Source organism: Oryzias latipes, chromosome 19, assembly GCF_002234675.1.
Source record: "Oryzias latipes chromosome 19, ASM223467v1".
Lineage (NCBI taxonomy): Eukaryota > Metazoa > Chordata > Actinopteri > Beloniformes > Adrianichthyidae > Oryzias > Oryzias latipes.
This window is the reverse complement of record NC_019877.2, coordinates 7,343,854-7,362,866: the sequence shown is the minus strand read 5'-3', so window position 1 is coordinate 7,362,866 and position 19,013 is coordinate 7,343,854. Positions and strand designations below refer to the sequence as shown.

General features: G+C 39.8%; 3 protein-coding genes across 3 annotated transcripts; all 3 read left to right on the top strand.

The window, feature by feature from the left end:
* Positions 1-1,590: 1,590 nt before the first annotated feature.
* LOC101173509 (protein FAM117A) lies at positions 1,591-9,736 on the top strand. Its single transcript, XM_004080479.4, has 8 exons — positions 1,591-2,307; positions 2,808-2,953; positions 3,499-3,591; positions 3,835-3,951; positions 4,355-4,483; positions 4,922-5,108; positions 7,813-7,975; positions 8,176-9,736. Exons 1-8 carry the CDS (start codon positions 2,181-2,183, stop codon positions 8,450-8,452), a joined length of 1,239 nt encoding a protein of 412 aa, XP_004080527.1. The 5' UTR covers positions 1,591-2,180; the 3' UTR covers positions 8,453-9,736.
* Positions 9,737-10,420: 684 nt separating this feature from the next.
* On the top strand, positions 10,421-12,081 carry LOC101168328 (cytochrome c oxidase subunit NDUFA4). Its single transcript, XM_004080284.4, has 4 exons — positions 10,421-10,619; positions 11,401-11,489; positions 11,583-11,643; positions 11,779-12,081. The coding sequence occupies exons 1-4, from the start codon at positions 10,569-10,571 to the stop codon at positions 11,833-11,835; spliced, it is 258 nt and encodes an 85-aa protein (XP_004080332.1). The 5' UTR covers positions 10,421-10,568; the 3' UTR covers positions 11,836-12,081.
* A 1,412-nt stretch (positions 12,082-13,493) lies between these two features.
* Positions 13,494-18,568, top strand: cenpt (centromere protein T). The gene is made up of 13 exons (XM_011488019.2): positions 13,494-13,836; positions 14,350-14,470; positions 14,551-14,689; positions 14,762-14,855; positions 14,929-15,065; positions 15,157-15,208; positions 15,321-15,457; positions 15,785-16,852; positions 17,067-17,327; positions 17,419-17,518; positions 17,610-17,777; positions 17,866-17,970; positions 18,167-18,568. Exons 1-13 carry the CDS (start codon positions 13,751-13,753, stop codon positions 18,294-18,296), a joined length of 2,598 nt encoding a protein of 865 aa, XP_011486321.1. The 5' UTR covers positions 13,494-13,750; the 3' UTR covers positions 18,297-18,568.
* Positions 18,569-19,013: the final 445 nt, after the last annotated feature.

Sequence of the window (19,013 nt, the reverse complement as noted above, 5' to 3'; positions counted from 1 at the left end):
ACTTTTTTTATGTTTAGGTAACATGCTACTTTCTATGAGACAGATAAGTAACCCCCAACGAAGCTTTTTCCCTGCTTTCTCCACGGCCTTTTGTCTTCCCTTTGTGACATAACCTTGTGAGGCAGGACATTGTCTCTCTTCAAATGGGTTTGAAATAGCTCACGTGAGGTCAAAGGTCAGGCTCATTTATTCATTAACACAGACAAATACACAGTGCTAAGCAAACAGTAGCTGAAAGTCCCTCTGCAAATGTTAGAAATGCATTATGTTGGAGATACATACCAGATTGACATACTGTCCAATTAGCTCCCTGGCTGTAAATTGATGGAGGTTGGAGGGTCCTGCTAAATTGTGTTTAGCAGAAAAGCTTTTATTTTGAGTGAAAATGACATTAACTTGTCAATGCAGTGCCACTAGATAGATGAACACTACTTTCAGAATGATCCTCACATGACAAAACAATTTCTCTGACATTCTCATGTACCCCAAATGAACGTGTTATCTTAGCATGGGTGCCAGGTCCTGAGTAAAAGAAGGATATGTTTTGAGTCAGGGTAGCTTTGTTGAGGTTTTTTTTCTTTTCTTTTTTTTTTTTTTTTGCACTGGTCTGGGATCGGCTGTGAAAGTGGTGTCGTGTTATCTTTGCTCTCTTCTCCTGTCCCACCACTGGCACTCCCTTTCTCACAGGGTCAGGACATTTATCTTCCACAATGCACAATGTCTCTCAAATACACACCACCCAAAGTCGCTTCATGGTCCACAGAGATGGTTTGCACTCTCTCAGTTACCAGATCAGAAGAAAATGCTGAAGTAGCATGATGGTAAACCTGAACAAAAAAAGTCTTGTTAAACAGTTTGTATTTAGTTGAATACAATTAGTCAAACAGTGGAAGTAATTCTAGAATTAATGTATTCACTTTGCATACACTTCCTGTTCTCTCCATTTGAAAAATTTCATTGCACTGCTGGCACACCCCAGGGCTACGTGTTGGAAACCATTCAGTTTTTCTTCTGAGTCTTAATACTGACTAAATAACTGACTTGATAGATAAAAACTGATTATCTAGGATTAGGCCTTTAAAGGCTGGATATTTTTACCTCAAAAAAGAGCACCATTCATGCTAGATGATAACTGTCTGTCACATAAGCAAAAACTATCACTTCATATCAAAATTTTTGGTCAACAAAATTATTGATGATTTGCTTATGTTTCATTGTGTTTGAACCTTTGTTTAAAAATTATGTTATTAGAATGCAAGTGTAAAAAGAAAACTTGAAATTAAAAGACAAAACAAAAAACACATTTTCATCAACAATAGTAATAACACGGGTAAAATTTATATATATAGGATCAAAGCTGTAAGATAAATGTATTCTAACTTTTTAATATTGAGTTTAAAGTTAAGTTAGTTCTTTGAAAAAAATTATTTTCTTATGTTGGTGTCTTCACATCAGTTTACGTTCGATGTATATTGGAGGCGGTGACAGAAAAAAATAATGATGGCCCAAATTTGACGGATTGATGCGAGGCTGTCCAATCAAATCAAACTCGGAAGCCACGACAGCCAATCAAAAGTCCGTTTAGGAGTTTGTCCCCACCCTCTCGCATAATAATATCCACTCCAGCGTGGTGGTGGTGGAAGTGTTTGGAGTTTGTCTTTGAACAAGAATAGGGAGTGCATGGACCTTTCCTGGGATCATCAAAAACATTTTCGAGTTCGGGAAAAAGGAAAATCATAATGACGTACTTTTCAAATGTTGTTCGGAAGACGCCGAGTTACACGTTAAAGTGAATGTTTTTTTGAAGGTGGGACTGCTTCCTAGTTCGACAAATATCTCAACATCCTCACAAAGAAACTTTGCTCGCTAGGCTGCTAACTCTGGAACACAACCACGAAAAAAAAAAGTCTCGTGCCGAAGACGTTTTGCAAACCGCTGTCCACCCCAAGTCTAAGAGGCATTTCTCTAAGTTTTTCGACATGTTTTTGTCGGCGACGGTGAACTGAAATTTGTAACGGTTTCGAGTAGTCTTCATCACTGCAGGAGGAGGAAGATTTTTTTTTTTAGCCAGCTACCACCGTCGCCCCCTCACTTCTACCACCAAGCAAGCAGGACCAGCCGCTAGCCTAATTTCAGGTAGTTTGGAGCTAAAAAGTGGTCCCAGATTTGGAGCAGCGAACATGTCTGGACGAAGTGCCCAGGGGAGACCCGCTGCTGGTCTGCTGCCCCTCAAGGCGACCGTTCCCTTCAGGCTGGCCAGCAAACCCAGACCACCGTCCAGCAGCAGCAGGAGGGATGGGAAGTCAGGTATGACACGCACACCTGTAGAGCCACTGGGGTTCAAAGAGAAAAACAGGTTTAAAAACCCAGCTGGAACTTCCGTAGCAGCTTTAGCCATAGAGGCTGCAAACAGGATGTCAACTTCTAGCATTTTTCCATCAATCACCTGCTTTTTTTTCTTTTTTTTTTAAATAAACATTTATCATATTTTATATGTACATTTTAAATGTATTGTGCAACATAAGTTAAAATAATTCTTTAAAAGCCATTTTGGTACATTAATTAAAATACTCAATTGACTTATAGACTTAATTAAATCCTTAAAACTTTGTTTACAAAACACTATGTAGTGTTTTTAATATTTTAATGATTCATTTCATGCTATTATTATTATATTATTCATGTGACATGGTTTCCTGTATGATCACTTCTGCAACAACAAATGCATGTTGTGGCTTTTAAAGTTGAGCTAAGATGCAACATCTATATTCTGTCAAGTTTTTTTTTTTCTTTATTAATCCTCAAAGCTGGAAAAACCAAATCCCACCAGCTGAGCTCAGGCATGAGGCGGACGATGTCCCTGGATGCCATCGTGGGGCCGTACCTTCAGGGACACTGGCCAAAGGAGCCAGAGGGCCCGAGCAGTCAGCCTCGCAAGGATAAATCTACCCAGGTTAGGATCTCAAACAAGTATGAGAGGAATGAATAGAATGCAGCACTATGTCGCAAGTTTACTAATTCCCCATTTAGAAATCATCTATGTGAGTGTTTGCCTTAGGGATGACAGTTGTGTGCAGTTTTTGCAAGGAAGTTACCATAAGACGGAGGTTAGGGTGGTGGGAGTGTCCGATGCCTGCATAGCTATTACAGAGTGTGAACCGCAGCCGTGAAAACAGTCCCTGAAGTCAGCTGACGAGGCTGTTTTGGCTGCACCATCCTCCCTGCTCTCTGTGCAGGCACTCGCCATTGCTCTACAGCTGCCCACATCCTTTCCCCTCTCTGATTCTCAGTTTCTCCTCCTCTATCGCTTTTTCTACGCGTTCGATGAAAAGGCTTTGTTGTGGTTGAAGATTAAACTCTGAATGTGAAACCCTCATCTGCATGAAACGTGTTGTAATATGTGGAAGAAAAAAAAAACCTGCTGTTAGATGTTTGGGGAATGGTGCTTTGGTTTTGCATAAATGCATAAATTGCCTTATTTGTTTGTTTCTTTTGCAGACCCCTGACTCATGGGTGGAGAAATCCCAGAGCAGAAACCGCAACATCCACAAACGTTCAGCATCATGGGGCAGCGCTGAGCATCTGCGTGAGGTAGCTCTTATTGATTCAGTGTTTTGAAAAACCACACTTGCTAAAGTAATTAAAGCTTGTTAATAACAAAAAACCAAAAGCCTTATTATTTTTTTTAAAGAAAAGCAGTGATGTCATCTGCAAAGAAACGTGCCTTATTTTTTGTCCCAATTTCAACTGTTCCCTTAACATGAAAAACTCTTAAAAGTTAAGATATTAAAGTTCAAGGACTGATTGAATGACCTGACCTGTGTTTCATTCCAGATCTCCAAACTAAAACAACACCTGCAGCAGTGCAGCAAGCCTGCTGTCTCTGGGGGGCATGAAAAAGACCGCCAGGGTAGTTATCCTCATGGGAGCTGTAGCCTAGGAGTGACTCAGGTACTTCATTATCAAATAAACACACTCTGAATGCTGTTATGGGAGTGGGGGCTTTCATTGGTGCAAACACCCCCCCCCCCCCCCCCCCCCATTCGCATGACTGTATCACAAGCGAGTGATGTCGATGTCTTTGCAGGAAGTGAATAAAATATAACTCTGAAGCAACAGGAAGGTGGCATGTTCATTAGCTCCTCAAAGAAAAGAGCAGTTCTGCTTTTTTAGAACAGCTGTTCCTCCACTCGCTCCATTGGACTGTAGTGGGTTTTTAAATAGTTATAAAAAGAATAGGTTTTAAAGAAGGAGCCTGCAGGACATGAAAATGACTTTTTGTACCACTTGTCATGCATATTGTTGCAGTAATAGAGGTGAAATGAAATGACGTGAAAAATGCCTGTCTCCTCAGCATCAGCCGGTTCCCATGCCCCTCACTCCCCTGTCTACGCTGGTCCCTCCTCTGCGCTGCAGCGTCGAGGGCCTCAACCAGGAGCTGGAGGGCATGTTCATCAGCCAACCTCTACTTCCACAGCACAGGGCAAGTCTCACCTGCACTCCACCCTGCACACATGTGTGAAGAAGCTGTTCAGATCGTTGCGATTAGAAGCAGAGTGAAGAAAAACGCTGTTTGAAAAAGAGCGTTTTTGTGTCGTAGAAAATACGCTGTGCTGGCCTCAAGCTCCCTGCTCCAAGCTCCCAGCAACCTAGAGGGGAAGGGGGGGGTAGCGTTGGTCTATGCTACCGACCCCGCCCTCAACTCTGACTTGAATTTTTTATGATCTCCTGCCGCTCTGTTTAAATCACAACAGTTGTTTAAATTTTGACTAAAAACGACAATCATAATTAAAAGCCCACTGGGAATGATTTTAAAAAATGGATCCAGATATGATACGAAGTGGGTCTTTAAAAAGCTACAGTTGAGCCCTTTTATTGTGTTTTCTCTTTAATGACACAGTGAAACTTGTTTTCTTGACAGTTGCTGGAGATTCCGGACGGGCACCGCGCTCCCGTTCCTTCAAACGGCTCCAGCGGCGGATCGCAGACTGATAGCACCATAACGCCCATTTCTCCATCCTCCACCCCCTCCTCACCCTTCTCCTCTCCCAGCTATGTTTGCACCTCGCTGTCCAACTGTGTGGACACGTATTTGGACACTCAGCAAGGTCAGTTCTCCAGGTTTTATGTCTGTTTCGTATTTAAAAATGACCCTTAACAGTTTTTAAAATAAGCTAAATTTGTCCAAGCCAAACTTGAAGATTCTTTCTGACACGGTTATACCAGTCTTTCTGCCTCTTCTTTTAAATCTAACAATCTTGCCAAATAAAACTTCCTTTTTGTGTATTTATTGTGTAAGCAGGTCAAAGTTGTGCACTCATTTGACAAAGCAACATTTATGTCAGACTTTTGACCCTTTTATAAACTTAAGCATGAGAATGAATGCAGGCATGATGAAGGGAATTGAATGGCTGATCTGTTGCTTCTTTTCTCATAAGGATTTTATTATCATATTTAAAGGGCATTTATCGTATTTTGAGGACTACAAGCCTTAGCAACCAAAAATGCACAATAAAGAAACTTTTCTTTTCTTTTCTTTTGACGAGCGTCAAATTTGCTGCTCATCGTTTGTCCAAATGTGTTTAAAAAAAATTATGCGCTCCAGACGTTTGTGGGAGGAGCTTCTGTCCAGAGTTTTTAGCCTCATTGCTACATGGAAGCATGTACCACATGGAAGACATGGATGATGTTGGGATGTTTATTTTAGAGAGCTGTAGAAAAGCATCTGTGATCACGTCTCCATGTCCGATGATCCATGAGATCATTCAGAGACTGTCCCAGTACGGTGAGCTTCACCATCTACTGCAGAATCTACGTCTGATTGTCGGGCGCTTTCAACGGTACGCCCGTCTCTGTGGACCAGTTTGACGATTTACGGTCCTGCATCAGTCAGATTATGGTAAAAAATAAGAATAGGAATTAAATTAGGAGGGGATCCGTTTGTTGTTGTCTCGATGCAAATAAGAAAAATATCAAAGTTCAGGAGAATGATCAGATTCCCCACCATGTTAGTTTTGGATCGTGTCATCAACACGTCATGGGCCAAAGCTGAGTCCCTGATTGGTTGACGCTTCTTCTTTGCTATAGTTCCGATTTTTGAACCGTGGACGTACAGCAATTCCCAAATCACACAGCGGCGGACAAAAAGCGCTGCTGCCAGACCAATGCGCCTCGCTTAAGGGTAAAAACCGAAAGGACGTCTGATTGTGTCTGTACATTGACTTAACATTGAAACCAGACGCCCCTGACAGACATGCCAAGACGTTTCATCTTTTAAGGCCAATCATAACAGCGGAACAAATAGCAAAAATAGACTGAACATATGCATGCTTTACTAGTGTAACACACTAATACTTATTTATCTTCATGGAACATAGGGTAACCTAGTATAGTAGTGCAACATATGAACAGTATTAAGATAACCATAACATAAAGAACATGCTAAAATCTTAACCAAACTCTTAATGTCCCTTCAAATCTCTAACTCTGTTCACTTCATCATCTTTTGTGTTGCTTTAGAACAATCCTGCCAAGCCTGACATAAGCTTGAGCAGCGCTTCTTCTTCTTCTTCTTCTTCTTCTGCGTTGCTGTCAGTACTAAATACTGAAACACTTCCAGTAGCCCCTAGCAGTTGTAACCGTTTCTTTTTTTCTTTTTAAATCGTGAAAGTTGCACCCTGATTGTAAATGGCACCTCCAGCCAAACTTTGCAAAAAATGCGACTTGTACTCTGAAAAAATACTGTACTTATAAATGGTGTATGCTTCATTATAGCGCAATTTAGCGTCCTGTATGGCCTAAAGTCACAATTTGAGTTTTGATTTAAGGTAATTCCATATGCCAGATGTACTGACGTGGAGCCAAACAAGCCACTTTCCACAAATACTTTCCCAACCAAAAGTCTTACACTTTTTTCATTTTTATTTATATTAATTTTACAATTTGCAGTTACTCTTCCAAAATTATAATATATATTTGCACACACTTTTCATTTATTTTTTTTACCTGAGTAAAATCCTCACTTTTAAATCAGTTGCCAAAAGTTTAACATCTAAGTACCTGAACTTGGGTGTTCAGTCATCTCCATGGCAACAGAGTTTATAAAATGATGTGTGTTTGCATGCAGGCTGCTCTACAAACACGTGAAGGAGCGGTCTGCTCTCAGGAGCTCAATGAATTCTGGCGCTGTTCTACGGCGAGATGCCACCTGGGAGAAGAGTTGGTTGGGAAATTTACACACTACTAAATACTCCACAGTGTCAGTAGAATAAGAAAGGGGAAGTGGTCAGAAAATGACAGCAACTCTGTAAACCGACAGTGAGGTCAATAGAGGCCGGGGTGCAAAGGTCACCAGCTTTCTGTGGAGTTACACACTGCACACTTCCGAAATTTTTATTTGAAAAAGATTATAACTCGAATAGTACATCTTGTCTACATTTCCTCATACATAAACGTAATGTTCAAAGTTGTGGAAAAATGTTTCTCAAAGACGCAAATAAAACCATCAAACTGAAATGAACAGATTCCCAATATAACTTTTTTTTTTTTTAAAAAAAAAAGAAAAAATGTATATCACTCATTTCACCAAATAACACATTAGTTTAGAGTTGAACTATTTTTCTTTTGTACTTGATGCAATGACTATTAAAGTAAATTTAGTTCAAACAACAAGACTGCGCTCTTGTGGCCGATTGGAGGCTTTTTTTCTGTTCCAGAATTGTGTTATTACTGACATCAGTCATCTTCCACCTCAAACTGGAAACTGGTTTTTGATTTATTTTTGGTTCTTTTCTCTTGTTTAATCACCATTAGAGGGTAAAGAGATGTGCTTGCTGTCGCCATCATCCTCTCTGAACGAAGCTGAGCCCTCCCTGCCTCTGCTGATCTCCTCCTCCCCGGGGCCCAACAAAAGTTGCTGCTTTCAGAGAGAGCCTCCTGAAGGATGTGAAAAAGTGAAGGTCTGGGAGGAGATCAGGTATCTTTCATATTTACTAAATGTCTTTACCTTTTATTTAAAGTTGTTTAGAGAGCTTCTTTTTCCTGAAAAATAGAAGCATTTAGGAATAAATTAGACATATTTTTTTAAGAACTTCTGGATACATTTCATAAAAAAATATGTGCAACTTTTGTCCTGATTTGTCATCCCAGCTGAATCTTTTTCCTCCTCATCTTTAGTGCTCCACTCCAGTCCAAGCCCACCCCGGTCTCCTCATGCCCAGACCCAAACAAGGTGAACTTCACCCCCCACGGGGGCTCGGCCTTCTGCCCCGTCAGCCTCCTCAAACCCCTGCTCCCTTCTATGGACCTGCTGTTCCGCAGCCTCGCCGTGTCACCGACGGGCAGCTGCTCCAGCCAGGGCACCAGCTCCTTCCAGGCGGCCTCCTCCGGCAGCCGGGCGTCTCCCTGCGACCCCTCCGTGGGGGAGAGCTCCGGAGAAGGCCTGGCTTTCTGATCACGGCCGCAGAACTTCCTCACGCAGGCGACGACACAGTAAACCGGCAGTGGAGAGGTCTATATTCTTCCTTCAAAAGCATAAATGAAAACGTTTAAATAAATATTTTCGGGGCCTAAAAGGAAAAAAGAAAAAAAAATCAGAAGGACTTTAAAACAGGAGTTTGAGTTTTACAAAAAAAAGTTGTTACACTTCTAAATTTGTCTTGATTTATTCATTATCCAAAGAAATAAGACTGTAGGAAATTTTGTATGAGACGTGAAGCTTTTACATGTGATTTGTGGGATGACCTATTACTGTTCTTTTCTCCAAAGAAGCCAAGTCCGACATGTGTCAATCAAAATACGAGGAGACTCTGTGGAGTAGGAAGAACCTTCTTGAGTTAATTTTAAGTATTCTGAAATATTTATATGCACCTGTCGCTCCTGCGTGACAAATCAGCTGGGTACTTCTTATTTGACTGAAAGAAGAGACGATGAAACCACAGATCAACTTAGGCTGAGTAGCTGAAAACTTCTGGCTTCCTCTCATGCATTCCAAAATTAAAAAAAAAAAAAAATCGATATAATTGCAACATAAAATGAATTTGTGCATGCGTTAGTTCATAGAAAGCCATTATTCCTCCTCGTTTCTAGGTTTTTGCTTGTTTGTAGTTTGAGGTTTTGCAGCCTAGTTGACTACCTAACCAGTTCTAGTGGTGTAGACGTGTCATCTTTATTGTTTGGAACTCAGAAATGTTCGGAAAAGCCGCTGATCACATAGTTTTATTTCTCGTAGACGTGTTTGCACAAATTGAACTGCTACTTATGAGTCGCAATATCTTATTTTTATATATTACTTTTTTTGTACTTCAGTGTACATGGAAGAGTAGTAACATGTATTTTTTCTACGTCTTTTGGATGATCTGCCACATAAGCTAAAGGTCCCGTCTTAGTTTTGTACAGAGTGTTTGTTTGAAGCAGATGTTGCGTCAGATGTTCTATGGGGTGGACATCCATGCACTTCCAGGAGAGGCTTCATATGAGAAGCCTTACTTCCACACAATGTATCTGGTTTTATTGTTTGACTTTTTCTAAAGGGGTGCACGGAGATGAAAAGTTGACCTTTTCATGATCTTCCATTCTTGGTGCACATGTGAAAAGCTGATGGATCGAGACAAACCTTTTTCAGATTATACTCTGTTTCCCTGAGTCTTTTTTTATTATTATCATTAGGCTGGGGATGTGATCTTCTCTCAGGTTCTGTGTTCTGTCCACAAAAAGATTAAAATAAAAATAAATCAGCCGTTGTCTTTATTATTTTGTTTTATAATCATCGAGTCATTTAGTCTCCAGAGTGTGTGGATGGAGCCCTGGACATGACATTAAAAAATAACTAAATGTTCCCTGAAATTAACAACTTTTGGCCACAAATGAGCAATTTATGATTATTTTGTGGCTGCAAATTAGTAGTAGGATTAAACTATACCAATTGGTGCAAACAAATTAGTATTTTTAGGGAATGAAAAAATAAAATGTTTCCTCAAGTTATTTGTTTGTGGCCACAGATTATTTGTAATAAATTATTAGTAGATGTTAAAGATACTTAAATACTAACTTGTTAAAAAAAATCTAATTTGTGACCCCCCCCCCCCCATACCATTATTCTAAGCCTTCTCCACATTTAGCTGAACTCCACAATCTGACAGCAGCACCCAGAAACACCAGTCATTGAGACAATATTAGAAACTGTTTGAAATGAGCAGATTTTATTGTTGTTTTTTTATGATCATCTGCAGATTTGTGGGGGTTTTGTGAGGAATCTGTCGCCACTTAAAGGAAACATGTAAATGTGAGCATGTTTGCATGGAAACCAGGTCCTCCAGACACGGATTTCCTTCCTTGGAGTGTCAGGTTTATTTTAGAAATCCGTGTGAGGGGGAAAGAGACGCTGGTTTTGCTTTAAGAGCCGAACCTGCGCGGGCCTCGTGCGTCTTCAGGCTGGTGGGCTTCTGCGCTCCCGTTGCATTGTGGGATTGGCTGGCAGCGGGCGGAGGTGGACCTTGTGCAGCGGCATCTGCGTCCAACTGCAGAAATCCACGGACTCACTCTCGGGGTGTACGTGAAGGTTATCCGCCATGTCGTCCATGCTGAAAGTTGTCGGCAAACAGCTGAAGAACCACCCAGCTGTAAGTTCTGATTTAAATCATGAATATTTACAAAACCAAAGCCCAAAAAAAAGAAAACAACGAGCCGCTGTGACATTTTTGAGCGTGTCTTTGCGGGGAGGCGCGCGGCGGCTGTGCGGCACGCGCGCTCCCGATTCTCAGAATTTTAATTTATTTTATAAATATCCGATCACCTTTTTCGATACATAAATAAAATAAATATCACATATGTTTTTTCACGCCTTTTTATTTAAGCTTTACGATTATACGACCTTAAAAATGACATGCTCTGAAAGATTTCGTAATCTTAAGCAAATAAATATTTCCGTTAATAATATTAAGCTGTTTTTTCCCCTTCACATGTAAATATAGAGCTGTTTGCGTGTTTTTCTCAATTGATCGGTAGTTGGACATTTTTCTTTCCCCCCAAAAAAATATGAGTCACCTGCTTCCATGGTATAATTTCTTTGGCTTCAAAAACAATGACAAGGGCGTTATTTATTATGATTTCTAGATTCTCAAAGCCCCCTGTGGGTGTTTACAGCTCCACGTGTGTTTATTTAAAGCCTAAATGCTGTAGTGGGGTCTCCATTATCCAAGGACAACGGGGTGAAGCTGCTTTGCTTCCTGGCAGCGTCCATATTTACTGATATGTTGGAGTCTCCTGCTAATCAGTAACTAGTCTATCTGTCTGCCATTTATGTTGGGATTATTTCATTCATCATTGAGATTATTTTAAATAATTGTGTTGTTTTCCACTCAAATTTTAGATGACATGTTCATATTTTATTTTTACATGCAGCTCATTCCCCTGTTTATCTTTATTGGTGGCGGAGCAGCAATGAGCATGATGTATTTGGGAAGACTGGCTCTAAAAAATCCAGATGTTTCGTGAGTATTGCTTGAAACTATTGTGTCGATTTTTAAAGTAAGAAAACACACATGCACAAGAGGTTTCTTTTGAGTTTTCCTTCTTTTCTTCAGGTGGGACCGCAAAAACAATCCTGAGCCCTGGAACAAGCTGGAGCACAATCAGCAGTACAAAGTAAACACATTTTCCTTGAATAACCTTAATTTGTCCCTATAATTTCTTTACATATTAAGCTGAAGCACACATTTGTTATCTGGATTCAAAGTCCAGATTACCTCCAACCTGCTGATTGTGTGTGTGTGTCCTCAGCTTTTTGCAGTCAACATGGACTACTCCAAACTGAAGAAAGACAGGCCAGATTTTTAAGACGCCGTGCCTCCTGTCACCTGCGTGGGAAATCAAAGCCTTTGCACTTTTTTTTTGGCAAATGCAAAGACATGTGAGAGGACAGAAGAAGGCTCCTTTAATGGCTTGGTTCTGGTGTGAGAATGGGGGGAATATCTCTATCTTGGTTTAAATAAAACAGGCTACCACCTGTTTACCAGAATGAATAATTTATGGGTTCTATTGCTTTTAGTGTTGTAAGTTATTAAAAACAATACAATCACCTTCCTCTCATGTTTCCATCTTATTTCTTTACATTCTGAAATGAATCACATACATGTCAGTTCATGTTTATGGTTTTGTAACCTGACTATTGCAGTAAACTTCAACATTATAGTTTCACTGCAGGGTAAACGGTAAAAGGTTTAGCAGATTTGTTTGAACTACCACTATTTACATCTTGGAGCTGAAAGATCAGCTTAAGCCGAGCTGCAAAGCTGCTAAAAGAATCTAATCCTTTACAGAATCATCTTAAAGGCTGATCAGTCTGAGCCATGTTAAACACACTCTATGTAATCCAGAAACATCTTTCAATGTTTATTAAAATTTGAGAAAGTACAAATCTTTTTGGTAGATAACTATCAGAAGAACCAAAATAGGCAGAAAAAGCTCTACAGTTGGCCTTTAAAAGCTTGTGTTAACATGCCTTATGTCATAAAAAAAAGATTTTTTTTCTCAATTTTAAACTTTTTTTTTCAATTTGCAAAGAAAAAAAAGGCAAGCAGAATACATATTTTGTATCCTGATTGAGCTCCAAATGGTACTGAGATTTGGCATGATTTCATTTAACAACATGAAGAAAACTGTTTAGCTTAAGATTAAAAAAAGAAAGTTACATATTTTCTGCTTTTGTACTATGGCACAAATAGTAAATGAGCGTCTGTATGAGAGTGTGATCAAATCTTAACATGGCTAGTCCATATTGACATTTAATGTTATCAAAATAAGTTCTAAAGACCAAAGAAAATCATTGTCTCCAATGGTTTTTTATCACATCATAAAATAGTCCACTTGTGCAGCAAATGGTGTGATAAATCCCAACAATGAATGCAAAGTGGAGTGAGATAAGAATAAAAAACCTTTTTGAAAATCAATTTTTGTGAAAAGTTTTATGTGAACAGTTGAAGCATTAGTAACACAATAAACAATAATAGTGTTAAACGTTTACTCAAATGTGCAGCTTAGTTTTAGCGTTTGTTGATTCGTTTTATTTTTATTAAAGTTAGAAGCTCATTTAACAAATTAAAAGCAATAGATAATTTATTTCATTTGGGGCATATAACTAACCTGTCTGTTCAATACTAAAACATCAGTTAGTTACTATCCACAGACTTGAGATTTTATAGCAACAGTGGGAGGGAATCCCCAGGGACATGTTTACAAAATTTTACTTAGGTTTTTTCTCTAAGTTAAAAAGTTCTCTATTTTGTAAATTTAATACGTATATATCTCTATTCATATATGCTGAAATAGTTATACTTAATAAATATAAACAATATTAATAAAAAGTACTAATATTGTATTATTTTTTTAAATGTTGATTTGTGTAGCAATCAAATGTCGCCAGAGGATGGCGGTAGAGAAACTGCAAAGGCGTCAATCTACCCTAAAAAGAAGAAGAAATGTGTTCTCGCGATATATCACTCAAAAATAACGCGGGATCACAGACTTAAAAACGACAGAGCGGGACATGTCAAGAGTTGAACAAAACAGCAGGAAAGTTCTGGCTTCGGTCGAATTTATATATGTTTCACTTTGAAACTTTAAATTTGATTGATTAAAAGAACAACAATCCCGAGCTGCAAACAGAGAAAATACAGTTAGCTTACCATTTTTGGCAGACGTTTGTTTGTATCAGCTCGTCCCAGCTAATCAGCTGGTCGCTTTAGCCTTCTGAATGGATAGCACAGAGGACATATCTGCTAGGGTTTTGCTTAAACGGATTCTCGTTGATGAGCCACCCAGAACTCCAGTCACCAACAGGTAACTTACTATTTTAATTCTCTACCACCTCACCCCCCATGATGAACTAAAAGTGAGACACCAGGCTTGCTAGCAGCACGACTTTGTGTGAAGCATTTTCTTTATTTTGAACTACAATTTAACTTAAACACTTTAACTCAAATGTACATCAGTCAAAAGCTCAAAAGGGTTACGGATAAAGTATAAATACTTGTTTTGTTATTCCCAAAAAAAAAGATTTCCTAAAGGCTAATTTAAAATTAAGAATTTTTCTCCCAGAAAAACAAGTTTGGCAGTTATTGTCTTGCCTTTTAAACATTTAGATTAATATCAGACTCTATTCCCTTTCCCCTAATTGGAAAAGACCCTGAAGCATTTTTATATTCCGTTCTAAACTCCTTGCAATCACCCCCTCCCACACACACACACACTCACACCAACCACCTTCCCCCTCGCCCTTGTGCTTTTTTACCAACTCTGTACATGACTTGAAATAAATTTTTTCTAATTATTTTGACTCTGTGTCGTTCCAAGTGCCTTCCAGGAACCAGGTCCCAGCAGTGTACGATACAGTGCCAGACTAAGACGGAAAAGTGCTGAAGTCCAAACCCCACAAGACATTGTGAGACGCAGCCAGAGGCAGAAGATTAGAGAAGTGAGGATGGGGGTTTCAGTTAAGCTCTCTCCTGATTTGCAGTTGTCTAAAGTTGACTTTTTCATCTCTTTCTTTTTCAGAGTATATCCAAAAAGTCCTTGCCTCCTATTAAACGTAGAACTGCCTCAATTAGAAATGTGAATGCTTCTGCAGCATCTTCGATTCTTATTAGTGATGGAGACACTCCAAGGCACTTGCTTAGGAACATTTTGCAGACAGGTATGTGCATTTCACTGTCCATTGTTTACATTTTTTTTTTTTTGGTTTAATCTTTACTAATTTTGTTTTTAGAGCCGTTGAAGTCCCCTGTAGTTCATAAAAGGGGTCCCACTAAAGAGCCGGAACCATCTTCACCCGATGATGGCATCATGAGGACTCATCCCAGGTGAGCTGTTGCCTAGGAAATGCCTTCATGTTGTCAAATAAGCCGAATTAACAGAACTTTTTTCCTTCTTCAGTATTGAGCTGTCTGGACTGGATCTACCTGACCTAACTTTTAGGAATGCCGAGAGTACCATAAAGGTACTTGGCAGAAAGAGACCACGACGCAGTCTTAACATAACAGCCTTTGAAAAACGACTGAAAGATGGAGACGGTGAGGTTACAAACTATTTGAAGTCAAAATATTGTTCTAATGAGGTTAAGTGGACTGTGTGTGGGTTTATGAAATATGTCTGCATTTGCAGATGAAGAACGTGAACATTTATCAGGGGATCATTCATCTCTTTCTTTGTCGAGGTAAATAGCTTAAAACGTATTTCCTACTTTGCTCAATTCCTTTTCTTCTTATTTTGGCTACATTTTCTGCATGTGCACAATTAACTGATTCCACATCTTATCTGTTTTTAAGTTCCACTTCTTTGAGTCTGAAAACCCCTTTTGTTGATATTCAAACTGAGAAAAAAGTGGGCTTGCGAAGGAGAGTCTCTAGTCGCCGAAAGGTCACAGAGGAAGAATTTGGGGCGGCTATTGACAAACAGATAGGAGGTGAGTAAAAATCCTGTTTATATCCTAATGGAAATATCACATAGTAATAAAGGTTACATAATCTTTACATTCTACTTTAAACTACATTAGTTTGTACCTTAAAAAAAGTAATAAAGACTCCCTATTTTGGTGCTGAAAATAAAAATATGAAATTATTAATGTGTCTTTTTGCTAATTTAAAGGTGGACAAAACTGTTGCTACTTCTGTTAATGGGTGCCAACCCCACGGTTGTTACTGAAATGTTTTTAAACTAACATAAAAATATGGCTTTTTTATGTGATTAGTCTGACTTGCATTGATCTGTTCTGTTTGCTCCTATTGTCCAGGTGTGCACCACAGTGGGCTGGCAGAGAAAACCCTGGGTGACACAGCCCACATTGAGGGGTTTACATTGGGTCTAAGCAAACTCGGCGAGCCGGACATCACCACTGATATTGTAACTTGCAGCACGGCCCTCTATAACCAACAAGATGCTATGACCTCCAACTTTTCCATGATCGCAAATCAGGACAAATCCACAGTCCTGGCATCTCAGCTGCAGAGAGAGATTGAGCAGAGCTGTCTGAGGAGAGGTGACTCTGTGCACGCCGATGCAGGTGAAGCAGAGGCTGTGATAAAACCTGAACACATTGAAGAGGAAGGCTTTGAAGCAGAAGGTCAAAATGGTGAATCTAACAACCAAAGCGACAGTGTTCCTGAATTGTCAGAACCAGAGGAGGAGGAAGGTGCTGCTGGATCACCGACTAAGGAGGAGTTGGGTGCTATCCAATCTGAAGATGTGGAGACGAGCTCTCAGGATGAAGAAGAGGCGGCTGCACCACACTCCCAAACTGAGGAGGAAGGGGAACATCCCTCTGACTCCCAAACTGAGGAGGAAGGGGAACGTCCCTCTGACTCCCAAACTGAGGAGGAAGGGGAACGTCCCACTGACCCCCAAACTGAGGAGGACGGGGAACATCCCACTGACTCCCAAACTGAGGAGGACGGGAAACATCCCACTGACTCCCAAATTGAGGAGGAAGGGGAACGTCCCACTGACTCCCAAACTGAAGAGGATGCAGCAGAGGCCAGTTCTTCACCTGAGGAAGAACATGGTGATCCACGTTCTCATTCTGATCAAGATGACCAGATTGGAACAGATTTTGCAGACTTTCAAGACGAAGCAAGCGGCCAGTCTAAAAATGTTGAAGCAGAGTCCAGTTCTGAGGAAGATGAAAACGCTGCTGAGTGTCAATCTGAGGATTTCTCCAGTGGGGCAGAGGAAGTTGAGGTAGAGCGGGAGCAGCCGGAGTCTGACTTGGAGCACATCACCCGTCAGGCTGATGGCTTCACAAGAACATTCATCCTGCCTGTCTCAGAGGTAGGACAGGATTTGGCCCAAACCACTGCAGCAGGTACAGTAAAACTAGAATACTCTTTCACTAGAAACAGAAAGTCTCTCCTCACTTAATTAAAAAAAAACTAATTTTATCTCACTCATCTTCTCACACTAATATTAAAATGAAGAAAATAACATAACTTTCATCTGAGAATAGTCAATAGAGTAATTCTAATGTTAAAAAAAGTAATGGCTGGTGTTAATCCCTGCTGTTTTTTCCATATTTGTAGGTTGGTCTAATCCACAGTCTAAAACAAAAACCCGTTTGGAAGTTGGAAGCCCCGACAGCAGCTGGAAGTCTGGCCGGGCTCAAGCCGCTGTGCAAGAGTCTGTGGCAGGAAGGGAAGAACCCTTTCATCTTCTTGGTTTGACCCAGGACATCGAAGATGACCAGCACCAGAGTGACTCTCCACCTGAAGAAGCTCAAGCTCAGGATGCTGCTGAGCAAGAGGAGGAGTGGGAGGATGAAGATGACGGTGAAGAAAGTCATGGTTAGACTTCTTCTTTTTTCCATTTTTTTTTTTTGTTTTTTGTTTCCCCAAATGTTTAAATGTTACCTCTTGTTTTTGTGGCGTCTTTCAGAGTTCTCTGGAAAGACCCCAGCTTTTGTCAAAGAGAGAAGAACCTTTTTTGAACCTGATTCTCCAACTTTAACTCCTCTTTCTAAAAATGTTCAACTCAGGTAAGCTCTTACTGTCATAGATTTTTAATGAAAAGGTTAACTTCAATTTCTAAGAAGTGAAATTCCTGTTCCTAATAACTAACTCCCCCAGCGTCACAAATGAAGTGGTACCCCCAGCTAAACCGAAGCAGGCGAGAAAGAAGAGAACAAAGGTCTCTACAGGGAAAGGTGTCCTTCCTAAGGCCTATCTTATGAGTGTCTTCAGACACTTTTCCAAAACAAAAGTCTCTCCAGACGTCTACCCCGTCCTAAATGAGATGTAAGTAACTAAACCGGTTATCTGTCCCAATAACGATTTTTCTTAAGTGTTGAATCAAAAGATAATTCTTGAATTCCAACGATCACAGAATGAATAAGTTTTTTGACCGGATGGCTCAAGATTTGGAGACCTATGCAGCCCACGCTAAGAGAAAAACTATTGATGTTGAAGATGCCATACTCCTGTTGAGAAGGTATACTTGTAGGAATGCATTCTCCTCAATAATACTCTCAGAATTGTCAGAATTTATTGTCGTTTTCACACTTAAATGTCATCCTGATGCTTAACTTCCAGAGTGCATGAAAATATAGATTTCTGACCCGTTTGTGGCAACAACAACAAAAAGATAAATTTGACATACTGACCTGTAACGTCTCTGCATTCCACAGGCAGGGCTATGTGAACGACAAAGTTCCAGTGGAGGTGCTCATTGAAAAATATCTTCGAATGGAGCAGCGGAAACTTCTGATTCCGATCGCAACCAGCGGAAATGTTGTCGTCCCTAAAAAGAGAAGGTGAATGTTCTCGAAACAACTGCTTTCTGCCATCCATTCCAGCCACTACAGTTGTTTTTCAGGAAGTGTTTTGCTGTAAATGTGTAAAATTGTCTATATTTAAAAACCTATATCTGCCAGGGTTGTGTTGTGCATAGTACATGCATTGGTTTGGACAGCTACATTATTTTATCCTTTTTATTTCCCAGAATGCATCATTTATATTTGTTTCTGTCACCAGGACAGAATTATTGTGACTAAAAGGTTTTCTGAAAATAAACTTTATTGTGAAAAGTACTCTGTGTAAATTATTGCTGAAAAATATATCAATTATATTTACTCAAACACTTGTGATCAAACAGTTTTTATGTCTGTACTTCTGTCACCCACTAGATGGCAAAAGGGTCTTTTGCCATCTAAACATGACCGAAACGTTTTTAAATGAATGTACTGTTTCTTCTAAAAGCCATTACACCATAACCAGTGAATGGATTTGATTAAATGTAGTTCTTGCATTTATTTGGACCTTCGGATCTGTTTGGGTAAGTTCATCTCAACAAATGTGATTTTATTTTTTCAACAATTAGGTCTGCTAATAGCTGAGATACATGAAGCTCATACCATAACCTATTAGTTGATAAGACGAATCCGATAGCCTATTGTTCCGTTTTCCTATGATAAACGTAAATATTTCTTTAAACAGTGTAATACCTTTGAGTTGTCATACCACTCCGAGACGCGG

Excerpts from the sequence above, each read along its gene's own strand:
- LOC101173509 (XM_004080479.4), top strand. The coding sequence starts at position 2,181 with ATGTCTGGACGAAGTGCCCAGGGGAGACCCGCTGCTGGTCTGCTGCCC. Across the intron at positions 3,952-4,354 it reads GTAGCCTAGGAGTGACTCAG|CATCAGCCGGTTCCCATGCC; the intron begins GTACTTCATTAT and ends CTGTCTCCTCAG. Across the intron at positions 4,484-4,921 it reads CTCTACTTCCACAGCACAGG|TTGCTGGAGATTCCGGACGG; the intron begins GCAAGTCTCACC and ends TTTTCTTGACAG.
- LOC101168328 (XM_004080284.4), top strand. The coding sequence starts at position 10,569 with ATGTCGTCCATGCTGAAAGTTGTCGGCAAACAGCTGAAGAACCACCCA. Across the intron at positions 10,620-11,400 it reads AGCTGAAGAACCACCCAGCT|CTCATTCCCCTGTTTATCTT; the intron begins GTAAGTTCTGAT and ends TTTTACATGCAG. Across the intron at positions 11,490-11,582 it reads CTAAAAAATCCAGATGTTTC|GTGGGACCGCAAAAACAATC; the intron begins GTGAGTATTGCT and ends TCTTTTCTTCAG.
- cenpt (XM_011488019.2), top strand. The coding sequence starts at position 13,751 with ATGGATAGCACAGAGGACATATCTGCTAGGGTTTTGCTTAAACGGATT. Across the intron at positions 15,209-15,320 it reads TCATCTCTTTCTTTGTCGAG|TTCCACTTCTTTGAGTCTGA; the intron begins GTAAATAGCTTA and ends TCTGTTTTTAAG. Across the intron at positions 15,458-15,784 it reads TATTGACAAACAGATAGGAG|GTGTGCACCACAGTGGGCTG; the intron begins GTGAGTAAAAAT and ends CCTATTGTCCAG.